The sequence below is a fragment of the Purpureocillium lilacinum genome, assembly GCF_023168085.1.
Source record: "Purpureocillium lilacinum CBS 284.36 DNA, scaffold_5, whole genome shotgun sequence".
NCBI classification, from domain to species: domain Eukaryota; kingdom Fungi; phylum Ascomycota; class Sordariomycetes; order Hypocreales; family Ophiocordycipitaceae; genus Purpureocillium; species Purpureocillium lilacinum.
In genome coordinates, this window is record NW_027072115.1 from 4,136,720 (window position 1) to 4,158,275 (window position 21,556).

The 21,556-nt window shown below is 59.7% G+C and overlaps 7 protein-coding genes across 7 annotated transcripts; 3 read left to right on the top strand and 4 right to left on the bottom strand.

Annotated features, from left to right (window-relative positions):
* Window positions 1-727: 727 nt before the first annotated feature.
* On the top strand, window positions 728-2,470 carry PLICBS_007854 (uncharacterized protein; the record flags this gene model as incomplete). The annotated part of the gene is made up of 5 exons (XM_018321326.1): window positions 728-817; window positions 913-942; window positions 993-1,301; window positions 1,383-2,066; window positions 2,195-2,470. 5 exons carry the CDS (start codon window positions 728-730, stop codon window positions 2,468-2,470), a joined length of 1,389 nt encoding a protein of 462 aa, XP_018181223.1.
* Window positions 2,471-3,589: 1,119 nt separating this feature from the next.
* Window positions 3,590-5,151, bottom strand: PLICBS_007855 (proteasome subunit alpha type-2; the record flags this gene model as incomplete). The annotated part of the gene is made up of 3 exons (XM_018321327.2): window positions 3,590-3,616; window positions 3,672-4,922; window positions 5,086-5,151. The coding sequence occupies 3 exons, from the start codon at window positions 5,149-5,151 to the stop codon at window positions 3,590-3,592; spliced, it is 1,344 nt and encodes a 447-aa protein (XP_018181224.1).
* Window positions 5,152-6,764: 1,613 nt separating this feature from the next.
* PLICBS_007856 (uncharacterized protein) lies at window positions 6,765-9,614 on the top strand (the record flags this gene model as incomplete). The annotated part of the gene is made up of 3 exons (XM_018321328.2): window positions 6,765-6,882; window positions 6,941-8,120; window positions 8,174-9,614. 3 exons carry the CDS (start codon window positions 6,765-6,767, stop codon window positions 9,612-9,614), a joined length of 2,739 nt encoding a protein of 912 aa, XP_018181225.2.
* Window positions 9,615-10,262: 648 nt separating this feature from the next.
* Window positions 10,263-11,233, bottom strand: PLICBS_007857 (uncharacterized protein; the record flags this gene model as incomplete). Its single annotated transcript, XM_065601255.1, has 2 exons — window positions 10,263-10,772; window positions 11,105-11,233. 2 exons carry the CDS (start codon window positions 11,231-11,233, stop codon window positions 10,263-10,265), a joined length of 639 nt encoding a protein of 212 aa, XP_065457327.1.
* A 630-nt stretch (window positions 11,234-11,863) lies between these two features.
* PLICBS_007858 (uncharacterized protein) lies at window positions 11,864-13,770 on the bottom strand (the record flags this gene model as incomplete). The annotated part of the gene is made up of 6 exons (XM_018321330.2): window positions 11,864-12,116; window positions 12,173-12,221; window positions 12,285-12,606; window positions 12,657-13,099; window positions 13,151-13,297; window positions 13,350-13,770. 6 exons carry the CDS (start codon window positions 13,768-13,770, stop codon window positions 11,864-11,866), a joined length of 1,635 nt encoding a protein of 544 aa, XP_018181227.1.
* Window positions 13,771-18,139: 4,369 nt separating this feature from the next.
* PLICBS_007859 (uncharacterized protein) lies at window positions 18,140-18,883 on the bottom strand (the record flags this gene model as incomplete). Its single annotated transcript, XM_018321332.2, has 1 exon — window positions 18,140-18,883. One exon carries the CDS (start codon window positions 18,881-18,883, stop codon window positions 18,140-18,142), a length of 744 nt encoding a protein of 247 aa, XP_018181229.1.
* Window positions 18,884-19,825: 942 nt separating this feature from the next.
* PLICBS_007860 (uncharacterized protein) lies at window positions 19,826-20,446 on the top strand (the record flags this gene model as incomplete). The annotated part of the gene is made up of 3 exons (XM_018321333.2): window positions 19,826-19,879; window positions 19,951-20,093; window positions 20,149-20,446. 3 exons carry the CDS (start codon window positions 19,826-19,828, stop codon window positions 20,444-20,446), a joined length of 495 nt encoding a protein of 164 aa, XP_018181230.1.
* Window positions 20,447-21,556: the final 1,110 nt, after the last annotated feature.

The following is a 21,556-nucleotide window of genomic DNA, read 5'->3' on the forward strand; positions in this document are numbered from 1 at the left end:
CCCTTCCCACGCACGCCTCAGCTGCCGCCGCCGCCCTCCCTTGCAGTAGTAGCACCACGTCCACCACCATCCCTCCGCGCCGGCTCCCCCCCAGCTTTTTCGGGGTTGTGTGCTGCTCAAAACGTCATTCCAATTTGGGCCTCCTGTCCTCTTTCTGTTACCTTACTGTCCTCGTTTCGGTGCGACGTTTGCCTCTCTATCCTTGCCGCCATCACCTTTGACTTTGCGACATCGACCAGAGACGCTGCGCTTCTCGAGTGCTTTTCTTGCGCGCGGGACAGGGAGCCGTCGAATTGAAACGGTTCTTGCTTGACCCGACGACCTGCTGCTGCTGCTGGCGCTGCTGCCCCTGCAGATCCCGGCTGCACATCCTTTTCGCCCCAGGGACGGGGCGGCGCGCGCGCGAGAGCGCGGTAGTCGGTCGACCTCAGGGGAGAGCGAGGAGGGACTCCATCCACCACCAACGCCCAACCGACACACACGTTCAACACCATCGCGACTTTGCTCCCGATTTTCGCCTGCGCACATCGATAGAACCATTTGAAGCCGATTCTGCACTCCGGAAAGCTGCGCATTGCCGAGGGCCGACTCCCGGAGTCGATTGGGACGGGTCGCGTGTGCACGAGGCGCAGGCGCATAACGTCTCGGCCTGGGCCCCCCTCTCGCCACCTTCGCTTCCTCCTCCTCCTCCTCCACAGTGACATCGCAACGTGGCGACAACGCGACCATGGCGATACTCCAGACCACCGCCTCGCGGGGCGGTGGCAGCAAAGGCGGCGGCGCCAAGAGCCTCGGGAGGAACATATCTCTGATCACGGTACGCTTGCTGCCAACAGCCATGTCGCTCCTGTCTGCACGCTGTCGCGTGCGCACTGCGCAATGATCATCCAAGGCTAATAGCACGCTGTGCAGCTGACATTTCAAAACTCGGCGCTCATACTGGTAAGGCGCCCTCTTCATGGACATGTAAAAGGTGGCAGCTGACCGTCCAGATCATGCACTACTCGCGCGTCATGCCGCCGTCCGGCGACCACCGCTACTTCACCTCGACGGCCGTCTTCCTCAACGAGGTCATCAAGCTCGGCGTCGCCCTCACCCTCGCCATATACGAGGCCTCCAAAACGCTCGCGCCCAGCACGCCCGCCACCATCCTCTTCGAGCAGATATACAATGCCGTCTTCTCGGCCGACGGCTGGCAGCTCGCCATGCCGGCCGCCTTTTACACCCTGCAGAACCTGCTGCAGTACGTCGCGGTGGAGAACCTGGACCCCGTGCACTTTCAGGTCCTGTACCAGATCAAGGTGCGTTGAGTCTACGCGAGGGATTGATTGGTGTCCTTTGTGCTGTGCGCGCTGACGGAATGCGTTTTGCGCGCCTGACAGATCCTCACGACTGCCATCTTTAGCGTCTTCCTCCTGCGGCGCCAGCTCGGCCTCAAGAGCTGGGTCTCGCTCATCATCCTGACGCTGGGCGTCTCCGTCGTCTCGCTCCCCTCGTCCGGCACGGCCGTCGACGCGCTCCTCCTCCACGGCATCCCCGACCACTACTTCCCGCGCTCCAAGCACGAGCTCGGCATGGCCGCGGCCCCGGACATGTCCAGCCCGGACTCGCACCTGACGCGCCGCTCCGCCACGTACGAGGGCATCGCCAACGACCTGCCGCCCCCGGACCCGCTCATGAACTACTCGGTCGGCGTCACCGCCGCCGTCGTCGCCGCCGTCGTCTCCGGCCTCGCGGGCGTCTACTTCGAGAAGCTGCTCAAGGAGAGCCCCACGCAGGCCAGCGTCTGGGTGCGCAACGTCCAGCTCAGCTTCTACTCGCTCATCGCCGCCTTCTTCGGCGGCATCGTGTGGCAGGACGGCGCGGGCATCCGCGAGCACGGCTTCTTCGAGGGCTACAACGCCGTCGTCTGGGCCGCCGTCGTGCTGCAGGCCGCGGGCGGCCTCATTGCCAGCCTCGTCATCCGCGACGCCGACAACATTGTCAAGAACTTTGCCACGAGCATCAGCATCGTCATAAGCTTCGTTGTGAGCGTCTGGGCGTTCAAGTTTACAGTCACCGTGCCGGTACGTTCTCAACACCGTCCCCCTTTGTCCTGCTTTGCCCTTCCCGCCGCCCAGCACGTTTTCATTCAAGACTTGGCAACTGCGAGTGGCCGGCACGCGCACACACCATCAACTGACGCAATGGACAGTTCCTCATCGGCACGGCGCTCGTCCTCGCCGCGACGTACCTCTACAGTGTACCCGAGCGCAGCCTGCACCGCCCCCCGCCCATGCGCATCGCCAGCTTCGAGAAGCCCGCCATCGAGAAGCTCATCACGCCCGCCTCCACCCCGCGCACCACCGACGCCCCGCGCCTCAACCTCGACCCCTTTGACGCAAAGGGCCTGGGCGTCACGTCGAGTAGGCCCAGCAGTCCTATGCTGCCGCGCCAAAAGAGCAGGACGCACCTCCACCGCGACTCTTGATGAGCCTACTAAAGAGAGAGAGATCTCGAGAGAGAGAGACCGCGCGCGCGCGAGTCGCTCACGAACGGACGAGCTGGAGACGGCACAACCGATTTCATCGCCCCGCCGGTTCATCTCCGTTGGATGTCTCGGGCTGCGATCGGAATACCTGGATCTGGGCGCCCTTCCGCCGTTTTCTTTTTTTGCGCCTCTTTGCTTTTGCGGATCGATTCTCCCGCCGTTGACACGCCGGGATGCGGGAACGTGCACGAAGAAAGGAAAAGAACACTAGTAGAATTTAGAACGTCCATTTGCCTCCCCCTCTCCCTTTGTCCACCACTGGCTTCGTTTTCACCGTCTTGTCCCCTCTCACACTTGTGGCTTTGGTGTTTAGTGCAGGGAGGGGCCCGTGTGAAGGGCTTTGGCTGACGAGGCTCGACACGTGGTGAAAGTGAGAATGATGGACGGTGGAGAATGGACGGACACGGGCGGAAAAGGCGTTGATTTTTACACAGAGAAGGAAAGAGAGAGCGGTGGCCGTGACACGCGTCAATTTAGAAACGACGAGGTTTTGTTGCGTATGGTATCAAAGAACCTACCTACGCACTTACCTGGGTGGGCAAATTCACAAAGTACAAGAGAGACAAAGAGAAAAGAGAAAGAGAAAGAGGGCCGGCCTGCTAGATCGGCTGAATTATGCACTCTCCGTCGTCTGTGAAGTTCCCTCCACCCTTTTGCTCCCCTTGTGTAGAGGCAATGGGGGCAGGACATGGTGAATGGCACGGTCTGTGTGGAAGTTCTCCCTTGCGCATATGCCTCACGGAAAGAACGGACCGCAGCAGCAGCAAGGTCGCCAGCGGGACCCCAGTGGCAGCAGCGCCATGCTTACAGAGATATGGAACCGATTTGTATTTTTGCTTCCCATTAAAAGTATCTTCCAAGACATGATTTGTAACCCGCCATGTCGACTTCGGCAGCTGAGCTTCGCCCTCCTTCGGCAGACCAATTGCCACACCGGGCTGTACGTGGCGGAAACAGAAACCACATCTCCAAACACCCCCCCTCCTCGTAAAATCAGGCTGCGACTTCGACGGACTGAGGTGAGGTGCCAAGGAGACCAGGACACGACGGCAAAGCCTCTTACATGATGACCTCGTTGGCGACGTCCTGTTGTTCTCACGTTAGCTTCCAGACTCCTTTTCGAGGTGGCAAGGCAACTCACCCGCTTCAGCTCCTTGTAGGGCAGGCAGACGCAGTTCTGGACGCGGACCTCGTCGCCAACGCCGCAGTCCTTGCCGAGGATGGTGATGCTCTGGACCTTGACGCCGTTCTTGATGATGCTGGTCGAGTGGCTGTTGACGGGCGTGGGCGTGCCCTCGACGCGGGCCCAGGCGCCGACGCGGCTGCCCCAGCCGATGATGGAGTAGAGCACGCACGCGTCGTGCTTGATCTCCGAGTCCTCGAGCACGATGCTCTCCTTGATGCGCGCGCCGGCGCCGACGGTCACGCGCGGGCCGATGCTGACGTTGGGGCCCAGCTTGGCCGTCGGGTGCACCTGCGCCGTCGGGTGGATGAAGACGGGAGGCACGATGTTGGCGCTCGGCTTGGCCAGCTCGTCGCTCTCCGACTGCCACGCCTTTTGCAGGTACAGCGCGTTGGCGGGCACAGCGGACCCGGCCGTCTTGATCTGGCGCCAAAAGTCCTTGGTCTCGTAGACGTAGAACTGCTTGCTGTCGGCCATGTCGCCGAGGATGTCCTGCTCGAGGCGGATAACCTCGTTCTTGCGCTCCTCCTCGTCATCGTCATCAGCGGCGCCCGCGGCGGGCATGTTGTACGTCTCGAGGTTGTCCGAGGACGGGTACGAGAGAAGTCGGGCGGGGCGGTCGAGGCGGCGCTTGATGGCGGAGCGAATTGAGGGGAAGATGGCCTCGGTGGAGAAGAGGTAGACGCCGCAGTTGATGAGGTTGCTGATGTGGGACTCGGGCTTCTCGACGTAGTGGAGGACGCGGCGGGTGTGGGCATCGGAGACGATGCAGCCAAAGTTGGAGGCGGCGTCGTCGCTCACGCGAGTGCCGAGGATGACGGCCTCGGCGTCGCGCTCAACGGAAAGCTTGAGCATCTCGGCGAGGGGGAAGGAGCAGCAGACGTCGGCGTTGAGGACGAAGAGGCGGTCGGGCCGGCCCTTGAGGATGGCGTCGCGGAAGTGGTACAGGCCGCCGGCGGTGCCGAGGGCCTGATACTCTCGCAGGTAGCGGATGGTGATGGAGGGGAACTCCTTGGCCGAGTCCTTGATGAAGTCGCGGAAGACGGACTCGTCGTAGTAGCCGATGATGTACACCTCCTGAATGACGGGGACGCGGGCGACGGACGACAGGCAGTGCCAGATGATGGGGTGGCCGGCCACCTCGAACAGCGGCTTGGGGACGTCGAGCGAGAGGGGGCGGAAGCGCGTGCCGCGCGAAGGGCCGCCGACCTGCGACAGACGGTTGTTAGCAGTCGTGCTCTCGCGATGTTGACGATGTCACCACCCCGCCAAGCGGCAAAGGGGTAGTGGGACGTCGCCTTGAACTCGCTCGACGCATCGAGTGAAGCGCCAAGGCATTGGAGCACAGATCATGCAGCAGACGGGAGCTCACCAAGATGACGGCCTTGGTCGCGCCCTGCTCCTTGGAGCGGTGCGCCATGGGCACCTGGAGGGACATGGCGGTGACGATGGAGGGGTAGCTGGCGGGCGGTCGCGGTGGTTTGACGGAGAAGTCAGCGAGGGCGAATGGTGCAGCAACGGGTGGTGCAGGACAATGAAGTGTAAATATGTCACAGGGCGAACTGCTGCCTCGGAAGGGCTCAGCAAGGTGGCTCTGTGTGGTGCTGCTGCTGGACCAGGAGCTGTCGTGCCCTCCTTTCTTCGTGACGGTCGTCGTGGGGCCAAGCTGTCATGTTCCCTTAGGTAATGCAAGGCTAGCAGTTGTGGCGCGGGGCTCGAGATGAGCCTGGCTTGCCTGGGCCTGGCGCGCGTTGCCAGGGGTTAGAGTTCCGGAACGCCGCCGCTGGGGAGCAGAGAGTGGGCTCGTTATGCGATTAAGCGAGTCTCGGGCCGCAGCCGCCACGCGCTAGGAGCCACTGGACAGCCTGTGCTGTGCTGGGCCTCCTGGCTCACCGAGAGCTCACCGAGGGACAGACCTAGTCACCACTAACACGGGGCCCTCTGTAGCACCTTGATGCGCATTGTGCAGGTAGTGTTGATGCGGACTGGCGCGGATTAATGGATGAAGAAAGACACTGCCACGAGGGACATGCAGGTCTTGCTCGCGATGGAGGCCGACGGCAAGCAGGGATGGCAGTGACAGCTCCGTACCTTTGCCTTGCCATGCTGTTCCATAGGTTGTTTCCTCCCATCCCGCCCTGTCCCATGCCCGTGCAGTCAATGAGGGCCTGTCAGTCCGCCAGAGGTCGCTGCAGCATCCATTCAATGATGCCGGCCCATTGGCTGCAGTGCCCCGACAGCGCACCGCAGGGTGCCCGGCAGTTGGCTCCAGCTGCCATTCCCACAGGCTGCCACGGAACCCCCAGCCACCCATTTTCGACCCCTGCCAAGGCCTGCAGCGATGCACTCACTCAGCTCCAGGCACCATTAATCGCCGTTAAGGAGCCACGACTTCATCGCCTCGAAACCAGGACATCGCCCAGTAATTCTCACTTTTCAAAGTCGGTAACGTCCCTAAGAAGACTCGGGCTTGCATTTCCCAAGGAACTGCCTGGCAAAAACGCCTGTTGCGCTGTGGCCCAGCTCGCAGCTGCGCTCATCTCTACCAATTCTTATCCAGCTGCCGTGTTGCCTCAGAGGCTCAGGGCCCCCAAATTATCCAGCCGGCCAACTGGTGGCCAGCCTACACTTCACCTCACCCTCCACTGTTCACCTCCTGGCTTTCTTCTTTCGACTACAACCCTCCCCTCGCCTCTCTTCATCTTGTCCGCACCTGTACTATTTCTTTCCTTGATCCTTTTTCCAGCTCGAGAGCGTCATCGGATACCCCCTCGTTTTGTCTCTTGCACCCTCTCATCCGGCTAGTCTGAGTCGTCGTCAACGTAGGCGTCGGCCTGACAGAAGCCAAGCTGCAAGGCATCTCATACACCAAGGCCACACGCCTGGACTGTCGCCGCTTTCTGATCATCCGCTCGGCGGGTTGCCCAAGTTTCTGGCTCCTGATGAACCGAAATGTCTCGACCTTCTTCGGGAAAGAAACGAGATTCTCGTCGGCTTGCCCGGCCCATTAAGCCTGACCCAGAGGGCCCAAGCCCGACTTTGAGAACCGAAATGGTCACCGAGACGGCACGAAATGGCACACACGACTCGGATGAGGATATGGACGACGAAACTTCCACCCAGGCCTTTCCCCGCCCATCGACGGGTCGCCTTGGTCGCTCCGACGCACGTAAGTAGAACGAAGCGGCCAGTCTGGCGTATCGGGAACATTGCTGACCCTTTGACAGCGCCGCCTAGTGAGCCGGTGACGGAGACGACTGAGCCAGTCTTGCAGCAGATCAGGTCGGTGAACCGCATGGTGCCGATCAGTCCCACCGCGAATGTCGACGAGAGCTTCTTCCATGACTCCTTTCAAGACATCGGCAAGAAGCTGAAAGAGTGCAATGACACTCTGGGAGAGCTTCAGCAGCTGGGCGTCTCTCACGACGTCCAGCTCCCCGAACTCGTTCTTGTCGGCGATCAGTCGACCGGCAAATCCAGCCTCATGTCCGGTCTTGCCAATTTAGACCTACCTCGGAGCGAGGGAACGTGCACGCGCTGCCCTTTGCACATCCGTGTTTCTCGCAATAGCGACTGGTCATGCCGAGTCTGGCTGCGCAAGGAGTACACCTACCAGCCTCCCGAGGATGGCTGTATCAACGAGACAGACGTGACCGATGAGGATCCGTTCTTCCCATGGATCAAGATGCCGACCACGTCCATACTGGAGTTCAAGACCATGCACGACAAGAATGACATTGAGGATGTTTTGCGTTGGGCGCAGATTGCGATACTCAACGACGGAAGGCCCCATGGTCTGTTCATTCCGGGCTCGGGCGGCGTTGCGGTAAACATGTCCATCGACAGGGCGGCCGAGGAGACGACGGCCAAGTTCTCGCCCAACGTCGTCGCTCTTGAGATCAAGGGGCCCGACCTGCCTGACCTCTCGTTTTACGACATGCCTGGAATCTTTCAGAATCCGGCTGACGCCCGGGACGACTACCTGGTCAACGTTGTCCGCAACCTCTCGCGTGCCTACATCTCACATCCGTCTGCCATTATTCTCTGCTCCATGCCCATGAATACGGATGCCGAGAACTCGTCTACCTTTGGGCTAATCCGGCGTCTCGGAGCCACGTCTCGTACCATTGGCGTCCTTACCAAGGCGGATCTCCTCTCAGACACCGGCCATAACCAGTGGTTGGAGATTATGAAGGGCCAGACGCACCACACTGGGCTGGGATACTTCATCACCTCTCGGCCCCAGGGCAAGAATTTGGAGGACCTCAAGAAGTGGGAAGAGCGCATCTTTCAGGATCAATCGTTTGATCGATGGCCAGAGACGTTCAAGGAGTTTTCTGACCGTTGCGGCGTCGAGAAGCTGAAGGCGTTTCTGTCGGAGCGACTCGGCGAGGAATTTGCAAAGAGGTATGCACCCCAAAACCTGCCCAACATTGACAAGCTTTGCTGACCTTTTGCAGCTTGCCAAACATCAAGTCCAAGGTCAAGAAGCATCTGAGAGGCATTGAGAATGGGCTTGCCAGGCTCCCGGAACTGCCGCAAAACGTCGAGCTCGAGGTTCAAACCGCGCTGCTGAGCTTTGGCGACAGTGCGCGCTCCAAGCTGGACGAGTTTGTCCGCCACTTTGGCCCCTTGCCGTCCAACTTCCGCAACTGCCTGCTTGAGATAAAGCCCAAGTTTATCCTTAAAGATCGGTCGGACATTCCTGTGCTGGAGATTTCCGACGACGAATCCGACAACACGTCGGTGGCCCAGCGGACTCCTTCGAAGCGGTCGGCGCCGACACAGATAGTCACCCCCGCCAAAAGGCGAGCAGACGCTGCGATGATGAACGGTAGCTTCACCAATGGCAGCGTCAAGCCCGAGGAGGCCATGTCCCAACAACAATCGGGAACTCCATCTGGCGGTCAAGGAGCACCCGCAAGACGCGCTGTCATTGCCGAGCCATTCAATAAATTTGACAAGATCGGTCGCGGGTTTCGCACCATTCGCGGGGTCCGGGAGGAGATCCACGAGAAAACCAAGGCAGGCATGCCCGGGCTCATCTCGGATCAGGTCTATGATGATCTCGTGAGAGAAGCCATTAAACCCTGGCACGGACCGACTCGACTCTTCCTCGATGAGACCATGAAAGACCTCCAGTCGAAACTCGACAAGACCCTCGGTCAAGCCCTGGATGGCCTCAATAAGAGAACGATCTTCCCAGAGGCAAAGGATGCTGTGCATGCTTGCCTGGCGGAAAACAGCGCCAAGACAAAGCACGAGCTGCTCCAGCTATATGCCGACGAGTGCGAGCGCCTCATGACGTTCAACGAGGACGCCTTCAGACAGTATCGAGAGGATGAGCAGATTTCCCTAACGCGATTCCGCCACAAGATGCGAATGGAGGCATACGGGGGCAAGACGCACCCGCTGCAGGAGTGGGCGGATATGACGGAGGAAAAGCGGCGCCAGGACACCAAGAAGCGCGAGGATGAGCTGATCAAGCTCGGGCCCGACCAGTTCGCCAGGGAGATCGAGGTCGTTGCGTACGTTAGGGGGTACTATCGACTGGCGGCCTTGCGCTTCGCGGACGCGGTGTCCCAGCGCGTCCTCTGCCGCATGATCCCGGAGATCCGGCGCAAGCTGCCCTCTTACCTCGAGGACAAGCTGGGCCTGCGCGGCCCGTGTTCGCAGAGCGTCTATGAGAGGCTGATGGAGGAGAACGAGGAGACTGCGAACGCGCGCGAGACGCTAAAGAGCGAGAGAGAGAAGTTTGCCAAGGCCCTCGCGAGCATCGAGCTGCTGGAGTCGGGCGCCCGCGGCGACCAGGCCGCGGACGTGATGGAGTTGGAGGAGAGCACGCAGCCCATGTCCATGTCTCACGACGTCGACGCCGACGCGCACGAGGGCGAAGCCTGATCGGTCCGTTTGATGTATGATACCGGGGTTTGCACTGATCATGTGGATGGATGGGCGTTGGTGTCTGGAGCTGGATGGGAAAGCACAAGAATATGAGTGCGAAGGTAATTACCAAGGCTGAGGACGTCGGTTGTAACCCCTTTTGCAGGGATGGTTTGTGCACTCACGGGTGCGAGGAATGGATGTAGCTAGACCCTAGGTAGAGAACAAGGACGCGGCACGATGCTGTGTGTCTGATATCTGTCTTCTCATGTCTCCGCGACTTTACCCGATCCCATGGTCCGCATTTCACGGACAGTGTGCCGTGCTAGACGGATCTTGACACGGCATCCAGGTGTGACAGCAAACGCGTGCCATACGGGAGTCATTTGAGAATCCGCGTTTGCATCGCCTTGTCATTCTGTGACGCCTATAACATCTACACCGATGTGGTCAAACGGGCATCATCACTCACTCACGCACAATCATGGCACTTAACTGCAATCACTGGCTTGGTCGAGACTGCCTAGCCCACAGACAAGGCCTAGATACCATGCGCCTCCTCCGCAGGCAGCATCACCAGCCATCCAAGACAAGACCAGATCCTAACCTGGCCTGGATGCCCTGCTTCTCGTCCACGTACTTTGAGACCCAATTTAGCCAGTCCATCTACTGCACCACCACCTCCCAATGCCTCCTAATAACCTCCGCCACCACCCCATGATCCTCAAAGTCCTTCAGCCCACTCACAACCACCACCGCCACCACGCCCTCCACGCCCCTCACCCGCAGCGGCACCCCGCCGCCATGAATCGCATACCCGCCCGCGCTCTCCGGCCCCATCGCGAACTTGGCCGCAAACGCCGCCTCGTCGCCGCCAAACTTGCGCCCCAGGTACCAGCTGCTCACGCCGAAGCGCAGCACCGCCGCGCGCTTCCGCGACACCCACGTGCCGTTGTCCGCCGTGATGCCGGCGCCCGTGGCGGATTGGTAGAGTGGCGTGGACGGGTTGGAGGCCAGGCTGATGGAGATGAGGGCGGGCCGGGATGGCGTGCACTGCGTGGCGAAGGGGAGGAGGCGCGCGTGCAGGAGGTGGCCGAGCTCCCAGGCGTCGGAGGCGGTGAAGGAGGTGAGGGTGAAGCCCTCGCCGCCGGCGTCTGCGGCGATGAGTTCGTTGAGCTGTACGGGGGGTTTCCCCCCCCTCGGGTCAGCCGCTGGTCATGAAAGTGCATGGAACATTGAATAATAGAAGGTCGCGCGGGAGGTCAGGCCATATGGCCCGCATGCTGGAAGCAAGCGGATCGCGGAGGAAGACAGGAGTTCGGGGCCTGTCCTCCGTAATCGCGGAACCGGGCGTCCGGACCGGGGGCCTCGCCGGCTGGCGCCGCACGGTCCGGGCCCTCCGGGTGACCACGACTGCCACGGCTGGGCGTTGGTTCGGCAGCCCGCACGGCCCTTGGCTCCGGATACAAGGAGGGTAAAACGATCGCGTCGGCTCACGCATCACTCACCTCAGTAGGCGGCCGCTCAATCGGCACCGGCCCCTCCCCTCCCTTGTTGGCCGCATCCCTCGTGGCCGCAAGCACAGCCTCGACGCCATACCCGTCGGGGAACTTGCGCTGCCAGACTCCCTGAGGCATCTTTTCCTTTCGTTACGCTGTCTGATATATTTCTCGTCGTGGTGTGTGCCGAGGTGAAGTGAGCGGCGAGCGTGTATGAGATGTATGAGATGCGCAAGATTGAATGGATGGATGAGTGAGGCTTTTGAACCGACGTCTCAAGCGAAGAGATGTGCTTTTACTGGGGCCTAGACGAAGCTTTGCCTCGCCCGGAGAGGCTCACCCTAGAACTAAGGTAACGTCGCGCCTCCATTTCTAAGCGTCGGGGATACGGCGAGGGAGGATCCACAGCTGTGGGTGGACGCCTCATTGGGGCGCTATTACACAACGAAGCTGTCGCAGCCTCGTCGCGAGCCGACGTATACGTTACATGCCGCCGGGAGGAATAGACGCGCTGTCGGGCGTCTCAACAAGGCAGCTCGACTTCAGACCGCCGCTGCCATTACGTTTGCCCATCATCTTCACCTTCATCCTTCGACGCGCGTTCCCAGTAAAGGTCGTTTGACCAGAATGATCCATTAATATCGAATACCCGCTTGCTCCCCGTCCAGGTGTGCAGCGACCCATCGTTGTGGAGCCGCCGTGGCACCGTCCTTGACCGTCGACTTCTTGGTCCGCTGATTAAAACGCATAGCAAATCGGGCCTGCAGATCAAGCCTTCTTCTCCGTGACCTCCTCCTCGTGGAGGGCCGTGAGGTGTGCCTCCTTCTCCACCTGCTCGAGGTTGATGTGCGGCACTGCCTCGTCGCCGTCGAAGATGCGCGCAATCTCCTCCAAGGTCGGGCCCTTGGTCTCGATGTAGAAGAAGTACACGAAGATGAGCTCGCAGAAATCCCAGAGCGTGTAGAACAGCATAAAGTTCCAGTGGTTGGGCAGGTTCTCCCACGCGAGCTTGTTGGTTTGGCTGCGGCGGCGTTAGCAGGTCGAGCATTATACAGGCAGGGACCTTGAGCAACTGACTTTCCAACGGCGAGCACGGCCTGGACCGTGATGTTGAGGATGACAAGACCTGCGGGTTGGAGTCAGTACACACATCTTGACAAGAAGCTCTTTGACTGCAGGCTCGACATACCCTTAGCACGCATGTGGAAGGGGAGAATCTCGAGCGCGTATGCAACCAGCAGGCCCGAGAAACCAATGTCGTAGAAGACGCCAAAGAGCCAGACAAACGCAATCTGGGCATATCCGGATCCCTGGTTGGTGTAGACCGTCGTGCCGTCGGCGATCGTGTGGCCGGACTTTTCGTACACCGCGCCAGTAATGGTCCAGCAGACGAAAGCGACCACCATGCCGGAAATGGCCGTCATGAAAAGCGGTCGGCGGCCGACCTTGTCGACAAGCAGAGCAGCTCCGCAGGAAATGAGAAGGTCCATGATGGTTTTGCCGGCAGTCAACTATGTCATGTCAGCGCCAGACAGGCTTCTTGGCCTCGAGGTGAACTTACAGCCAGTTTCTTGTTCTGCTCCTTGATACCCGCACCCTCATAAATGATGTCGATGTAGTTGGAGAACAGGGCGTTGCCAGAGTACTGCGAGATGATACCGAGCGAAATGACGATCGCGAGCCTCCACCTGTTGCCCTTGGTCTTGAAGAAGTCGAGATAGCTGGTCGCCGTCTTGTTGTTGCGGTCCGTCTCGATGGTCTGCTTGATCTCGCGGTACTCGAACAGCACGGTCGCGTTGTTCGGGTCGCCGCCTCCGTGGTGCTTGACAAGCATGGCAAGGGCCTCGTCGGATCGGTCCTTGTGCACAAGGAAGCGAGGGGACTCGGGCACCCACCAGATGCCAGCCAGCTGGATGAGTGACGGGCCGGCCTGGAGGAAGGTGATGGAGCGCCACGACCAGTCGCTGGGGATGGAGGCAGTACCCCAACCAATGACGGACACGACTAGAAGCTGTCAGAATTGTGAGCATTGATGTGAAGAGGTTCATGACTTACGCAGTGAGCCAAGGTTCCAGAGGCAGTTATACACAGTCGTCAGAGGACCACGGTGTTGCGGGTGGCAGATCTCGGTCAGAAGCATAGGGGAGCAGATTTGCGAAAGGGAGTTGCCAAAGCCGAGGACAAAACGCCCACCAATGTACACTGCGCAACTTTAGCTTAGCGGAGCAGCATTCACACGCGCGAGCCGACTCACTTCCGTAGTTCTTGGCAAAGGCAGTGATGCAGGAACCGGCAATCATGATGATGCAGCCGGCCATGATGGTCGGCTTGCGTCCCAGAATATCGGCCATGTACGGCGAAAACAGGTACGAGATGATGGAGCCAATATTGTACATGTTGATGAGGATGCCGAGCTTGTTGGCGTCGGCGTACTCGGGGAAGTACTTCTTCCAGTAATCCATCTGCTGCGACGTGTTCTGCAGCATGCCATCGAAACCGGTGGTGGCGGATCCGATGAGCAGGAAGATGCTAAGGAAGTAGAGCTTGCGCAGATGCGGCTCCTTGTACCAGGTGACGCGCTCGAACTTGGGCGCCTCGGCGCGCGCAATATCGATGTTCTCCTCGACATTGGACTGCACGAGGTGCTTGACACCGCCAGGCTTGAGGTTGACCATGGTGACTGGCTGCTGCTCGTCTCAACTAATTGATAGCGCTCTCAAATGACTTGGCAAGGCGGAGGGATCAACGAGTTCCCTTGGAGAAACGGCGGGGACCGGCTCTGAGTGAACTGAGCGGTGGGGATGGGACGGCCTGTCAGTTCAAGAGATCGTCGGACGGCGGAGACGCACGATGTCTTATATGCATCGGGCAAAGGATAGTGTTGACGGCCATAGTCAAGCTGTCAAGAGAGTCGAAGTATTGAGACAGGGAATGCCACCAATTGGGATTGATGCTTGTCTCACCCCCGGACAGGATAAAGTCGAGAGGAGACCCCATCGCCGGCCACCAAGAAGCTAGCGGCTGTGGCTTTCGGAGAGACGGAAAGGAAGCACAAGAGGCTCGATCGAGGAGCTGACCACGGGGTTGACGAGACCGGCCTAGACTCCAAGCAGGAGGGTCGACAGGCCGGAAAGGCGGGAAGGGAACCCACGGCAGCTCGCGGCTTCAGAGTCCCTGCCGGGGGGCCCAATCCTCAACGTGCATTCAGGGTCACGCAGCCGTCGCGCAGCCCTGCTATTTTAGCTCTGGCCGTCAGCCGTGGATGCGGTTGGCGGGCCGGTTCCAAGCGAGGCCAACTGAAGAGCCAGCCGGGTCGCGTTTGCCCATCTTGCTGGCAGTTTCGCCTCGGCCGCCTCACCAGAGGCCGACTGTCATATGCTGCTCGGTTGCGGGCGCACAGACGGCCCATGCCCTCGCGCGAGCCATCTGCCCATTTGCACGCCTGTAAAGACCATGTGCCTTTGCAGAGAAAGGCATATTAGCCGGCGAGCGAGCAAAGCGGGAAAAGAGGGAATTTGGAGCAGTCTTGGCCGGGGCTAGGACAGGGCAGGACAGGGGGAGGAGGGTCGAGGAGAGGGCGCTAAAAGCAGGGAGAATCTGGGGGTCGCTGACACGAGTGGTGAAAGTTGGGGTAATCAAGGCCGGCAGGGTCCCCATGGGGGTGGCTTCGAGGACTCAACTCTACGTGCAATTCTCCATTCGCAGCGCGGCCTCGTGACTTGCAAGATTCTTGTTCTGCCAGTCTGAATGTTGGACGTGGTAGTTCCGGTGGCGAGGGCGGGTCGCATGTGGAAACCTCGAGCTTCAAACGGGTCTGCGTCGAACGTAGTGCGATCGCGGGGATTATCCATGGCCTGAGCATCTCCGCGAGGGACTCGGCACCCTGCGACGCTGCCGCAGCCCATCTGCTCGCACAGCATCTCGTCGGCTCGACGAGTCGCATTCACGTCGTGTTGGTGCCATGAACTTCTGGCCGTCTGTCCCAGTGCGGCCGAGCGACGACGCCCCAGCCCGTGATGCCGGCAGTGGGAGAGGCGGCGTCAGATTAGGCAGAATGCAAGCGCGACGAGACGTGCCCTGCCGGTGTCCTGGACATTTTAGCCACCCATCTCCAATCACCAGGGGAAATGGCCTCCTGCGCTGTCCAGAACGGGCAGCCAGGCAAACGGCGCGCGACTCGTCGGCACTTTAGCCACTGCTGCTAACATTGTATTGCGGGCGGCGAGAGGAGCCGGAGAGGGGGTCTTCGCAGCCGTCGATAGTCGGCCGGGCGTGATATTAACCGCTTGCCGCCCATGTGGGCGGATGAAAGCGTGGCAGCGCCTGGCTGGCGACCTGCGCGCCTCCAGCTGAGGCGCGTTTGATGGCACGACATGGCCGTTGTGGCTTGTTGCAGCTGGCGCATGTCCGGTCGTCTGGCCGTATGCAGTGCATTCAGAGCGGCGTGCTGTGACGGCACAACACGCGAGACGCAAGACACCAGCCGGATGTCAGGGCCGTCGAGTCAATGCGAGGACCGTCGTGGCGTCTCGTCGTCGAGGGAGGCTCCGAGATGGTGCCGATGTCGAGGCGTCGCCAGCGCTGATGGATGGACGGGATGCATCCATTCAGCTGCTGCTTCCACCAGACGGAAGGAACGTCCTCGTGCCACCCGCGCCTGCGCCTGCCCGCGGCGCAGACTCAACCTGGGGACCACGAACCAAACAGGCAAGAGACTCAAGACGAGGCAGGCACGCTCCAACCTCGGGCGTTCCTGCCTGCGGATCTGCCCACCACTGCCAACCCGCCGCCAATTGCATGACTCTGACCTGATACTGCATTATGGTAGCATCCCCTAAGCGAGACTAACATGGAGGTAAGAACAAGGAAGGGCCCTCAAGTCTATTTGCTGGAGCCCCCCAGTCCCCCGAGTCCCCAGGCTCCCCCGAGCGGCGCCTTCCCCCGCATCAGGAGCCAGAACGCCGTCTCTGCCCTGCCCGCTTCGTCGGCCCGTCCAGCCGCCACCACCTCGCAGCGGGCGCCCGCCCACCATCAGCGGCACGAAAACTTCACGTGTGCACGAGGTACCTCGTACCCCGTTCATGGAGGGTGGATCCTCAGTCCGGATTCCAAGCTCCAGCAATGGAATTGAAGGCTTCTGCACTGACAGTCCTCGGCGAGTCTCGGCGCTGTCATCCTCTCCATCCTGGGGGGCGCTTCTTCACATCCACGAGAAACCCATGGTCTGACTCGAACACGGCGTCCTTTTAGACGTCCTCTGCGTTGGAGCGGCCCTCGAATTGCTGTTTCATTGACTGCACTGTATCAGATTGGCGGCGGTGAAGGAGTTCGGCGCCCTCGAATGTGAGACATGCAACTCTAGACGCAAGACATGCCGGATCTGCAAACTGCTCCGATGTCAAAACGCCATGATTATGTGGAAGCTTCATCACCACGCCTTGGCTGAGACAAATGGCCTGCCGTTCAATCTCGATCACAACCACAAAGACCGGCAGGCAGACCATCGACGCGACAGAGGCGATCTAGTCAGCCTTCAAATGCATCAGTCTGGACCGAAAAAAATCAAGGTAAGGCCTTGCGTGCCCTCGTGGGTCACGTAGCTGTTGCAAGGTATCGTGCGGTCGCGTGGCGAATCGATCCCGGTCTTGACCGCATCCTCGCGTGATGAATCAGCCGTTTCCCGTTCTTCTGCAGCCCGCCCAGCGAGGAGAAATCCCTCTTCCGGTCTGGAAGCAAGCGGAAACCTGTTGGCAGAGTCCTAGGTGTCTCATCATTGTCCAGCTGCTACAGAATATGGACGCTCACAAGATTTGCCGAGAACAGCGGCCGAAAGTTGACCATTTACCGCTTCTACAAATCACATCGAGACTGGGGGCGAATGCCAAAAAGGATGTAGGCACCTGACTTGAATCACCGCCTCGATATGGCCAGGCCTGTGGAGCTGCAGACGCGTGTCGAACGGCGAGGGCCAGAGGGTGAATGCCGTTACCCCTGAATGATCATTGAACACGTCGCACACTTCAACATCAGCTCGCAAGACGGAGTGCCAGGCTGGGAAATGACGGCGAATAATTAAGGGGTGCAAACCCGTCGCCCAATGGCGATGACATTCCCGGATATCCAGTGCGAACGAGCCCCTGAAAGGCCAATCGTAGCTGTGATGATGCTCACATTCGCGCCTGCTGGCGAATGTATCCCACAGAAACACAGTAGGACTCCGGGCAAAAAGCAAGCGAAGTAATGACAGTAGTCATTACATGTATGCTGATTCCAAAGTTTCTGCTCGAGAGCGAAGTAATGCAAGCACATACAGTCCGCTCGGTGATACGGACTTCGTGAATCGCCACCGTTAGGCACCCCCTGATACCGTTTACCCGAGTGCCTCGCAGTACTCTGATTGAACACGTCGCCACCGCGTGATCGCCACGGCTGATGGCTGATCATGCACTTTCAGAATTGAACCAATAGTAATTTTGGAGTACCACAGCATGGCCCTGAGGGTTGTCTCAAAGGCACGCAAGGGCATTGATGATTCCCGCCATGCCTCCGAAGTTTTGGGCTCTCGGGTAGCTCGAAAGGTGTGCTATGCCTCCCATCACCTTTCTTGAAGTGATGTGTACGGAGCACATGTATCGCACCCAAGGACGCTGTTTCGCCTAGGGATATCTCTAAAACCGCGTTCAGAGGGTACAGGCAAGGAAATAGCAAAAGTTCCATCCACTGCAGAAATAGTTGTGTGAACATGAAACGTTGGGGCCACGCATGTGTGCGGTCAGTTTCTGGACTTGAATGGAACCCCGACGTCGTATCGAGGCAAGAGAAATGGGTTACCCGGCGCTGCATCAACGCACAGCTTCTGCACTCAAAACCTCACCACCCATTCAATGTTGACGGCACGCTTGCGCTTCATTATTAAATTACGTATCGTGGAAGGACTAGATAACAGCTTCGATTCTGTACATGAAAGTGCAAGTGACAAACCGGCCGCTTTGTACGAAGTAACGTCGTGAGCTGCAGCCTCAACGGGCCCCCCGTTCTGTTCACCTAGGCAATTCCTGCAGTCGGGGCGCGCGGACTGCGACCCCGTGCAAAGTTGGTAGGCTTGATAAACACTGTTGGCTGTGCGCTAGGCCCTGACGTCATGTTGGCCGTGCTAGTATTCTCGACGGTGAGAGTGATGGTGTTGTAGACGGTGGCAACGGTTGTGGAAGTGGTGAGAGGGGGACAGGCAGCTGCGGGTGCCGTGGGTGCGGGCTGAGGCGCTGCTTGAGGTGTGACGTTCGCAGCTGGCGGCCCGGCTGGCGCAGGCGGGCTTGGTATGGACACCGGTGCCTGCTGTTGTGCCTCTGGCGCCGGGGCGACCTTGGTGACGACGGGCTGGGGTCCTTGTGGCGGGGGAGGCTGGGGTTGAACAATGACCGTGGTAACGGGACTTGTGGGAGTAATTGTGGTTTGTTGCGTCAAATACACCAGTGAGCATGATGCCATGACGGACTCCTTTACGGTAACGGTGTGCGTCTCTGGCGCCAGCTGCGTGACAGTTGCGCTCCCGTTGACAGTGACTGTTTGGGGAGCTGCAGCCGCAGGAGTGACGGTAACGGTATTGTACACGGTGACAGTTGGCAGCTGGGTGGCCTGCTGTGTCACTGTGAATGTGATAGTCGTGCGCGGCGACCCCAACGGCGGCGGGCACGGGCAGCACTCGGGGTCAGCTCGCGCCAAGCGACCGAAGCGAGCCTCGGACATGGGCGCCACGGCCAGCATGGCGAGTATGAGGCGACCGTTCATGGTGATGGTATGGGAAAGAGTGAGGGGGGATGCGATTCCTTGGTAATGAGTGACTAGGCGCTCTAGGACATGGAACTGGCCACTGGGGACTGGAAGATGTCGTGGAGGCGTGAGCGAGTGTGTTGAACCTGGCAAGTCAAAGATCGCCAGGCATGGACTAATAGGGCCCTTTTAACGATGATTTCTACAAGGACACGCGCGAAGGGTCGCCGAAGACTCGAGCTGGGCGACATAAGTATGGAAACAATATCGAGGAGTCGGCATCCCCCTGTCGTAGGCGCGAAGGGGGACAGCTAACGCCAGTGACTACCTTTCCGAGGAGCATCCGTCTTTAGAACTGCCCAGAACATGACCATTTAATGCAGCATCGTGGGTTTTGATTCAAAGCTCTCAAGGGCAGAGCCAGGGATGGACGGGGCTGGGCCGGCCAAGGGGCATTAAAGGGAGTCAGGGACCCGAGTCGGCAGCGGGCGGATTCATCATCTGGAACAAGTGTTCATTCGATATTGGTCAAGGGATCCAACAGCATCGAGTCCCGGCATCTCATGTCCGGGAAAGTAGCGGGATGTAGGAAGAGGTCTGGTGGCAATACCAGTGTTCAAATCGAATCGGCCGGCTGTTAAACGTCCTCTGCGGCGTAGACGCGATTGCGAAGGCAAGTGCTCGGTCGCGCCTGGCGTAACGGTTGGCGTGTGCGGTCCGCGGTTTATCCGGCCCGTCTCTCGAAGCCAATTTCGACCCACCGGCTCCCGCACCACCAAGTCGCGAGCTCCGAACGCCAACCACCATCAGCGCACCTGGCGACGACATCTCTTATCAGCGGCTCAGACACGCGTCGGCACCGCTGGACCGTACGAGCATGGTACAGGCGCTCTGATACCACACGCCGGGCGAAGCTCCTCGACTCAGTTGCCGGCGCCGCGGCGCCGCCACCAATCCGGGATGGGCATCTGTCAGTCCTGCCTCGGAAGGCGCGACAAAGATGACTACGACGAGGTGAGTCGAAGGCGCGGCTGTTTACTCTGCCAATATGCGTCGGGCCGGCGTGCGCTGACGGTTCGCGGCAGAACGAAGAGGGCAGGCTGCTGTACGAGGATGGCAACGGCATGCAGTATGGCAGCTTCGGCGACCCCGCGTTAGGCGGCGACGAGACGATAGAGGCGCAGCGGGAGAACGAGGCCCTTCAGAGAGTGGTTGCAAAGACGTCCAAGTTGGTGAACCCTTCAGGTCATGTCGGCATTTTGCGCGGGACTAACGAAGCCCAGTAACATGGTCGACGTCTTCGAGATTGCACCTCAGACTTCCTCAACTCGAGGCGCCAGCTCGACGCCGTTTGCATACGCCGGTCAAGGGGCCCGTGTGGCGCGATACCAGCACTTGGTCTCCAAGCTCAATGCTGACGAGGATGGCGACATGTCTGGCATAAAGGTCGACTGGTTGGCGGAGGACGACACGGTCGAGCTGCAGAGCAATCGGCCTGCGAGCATCAAGACTCTCGAGGACGACAATGGCGGCGGCCCCCTTGTCGGAACATTCGCGGACGCTGCCGCAGCCATGAAATAAACGCTGGGCCTGGAACGGACGCACGGTCGCACGGCCGCCCGACTGGTGCTGGGCCCTTCTGGTGCCGCGGCCAAGTGCGGAAATTGGCCTCTGGATGCGACTCTCCGCGGGAAACCTCGTCGGCGGGGTCGCACGGGATCCGACAGATGTACACGCTGGACGACTCTTTTCTTTGTCTTGATACCCCCCAAATGTTCGCACCGGGAGGAGCGCCGAGATATCTCATCTGCGACAAGAAGATTCCCTACCAGGCGAGCGCACTGCCGCGCTGTGCGGGTCTCCTCGGCTTCTTCTCACCCTTGTCCGTTTCAGTGGGATAATCAAGAGATTTTATTTCTGTGCGCATGACCAAAGCACTTGTACAAACAGACTCAGAAACACACCAATGGAAATGGAAATATTCACCTGAGCGAGGGTCCCAACGGACCCCATGTGGACTAACCTATCGGTATTGGGCGGGTCTCATTCCGGGTCTTCGTTCTTTGCTGAGTTTTTTTTGCCGTTTTGCCAACCACGATCATAAGCGACAACAGGGTTGGGAGCGACCTGGACCAGTTCTTCACCGCAAAAATGCCCATTGAGCGTCAGACACGTGCGCAGCGTGCTAGTGGAGTGCGTTAGCTGCCAGGATGGTCGTCTGGCTTGCCGTCGGAAACGCCTCTAGCCTGTGGTTTCTCCGGCTTCGGCTCGCACCGCTGCCCTAGTTCCGTGGCCCCAGCGGGGGGTGGGCTGACAAGGATCTTGCCGCAGGCTGCCCCAAACCTTCGGGACCGCCATCGTGTTGTGTCTTTTGGCCGAGAGCGAGCACGTCGACGCAGTAATAACCCAGGCGGCCGCGGACGGCGCGAACTGTCCAGGTCGTCGGGCCAAGTCGCCCAGAAGTATGGGCAGCCACTTATGTACCACCGAAGACACTCACTCAGTCCCGATGACTTCGTTCAAACGCCAAATGGGCCGGCCCGCAACGAGAGAGACCGGCAACAACCGTCCGCCCAGCCCTGGACCGCTCCACCCCACTGACAGGCACCGCGCCGCAGCACCTCCCGCTCGCTTGCGTCCCACGTCCGTCACGGTACCTGGGCTGCATTGGGTAACCACGGTCAGGCTGCC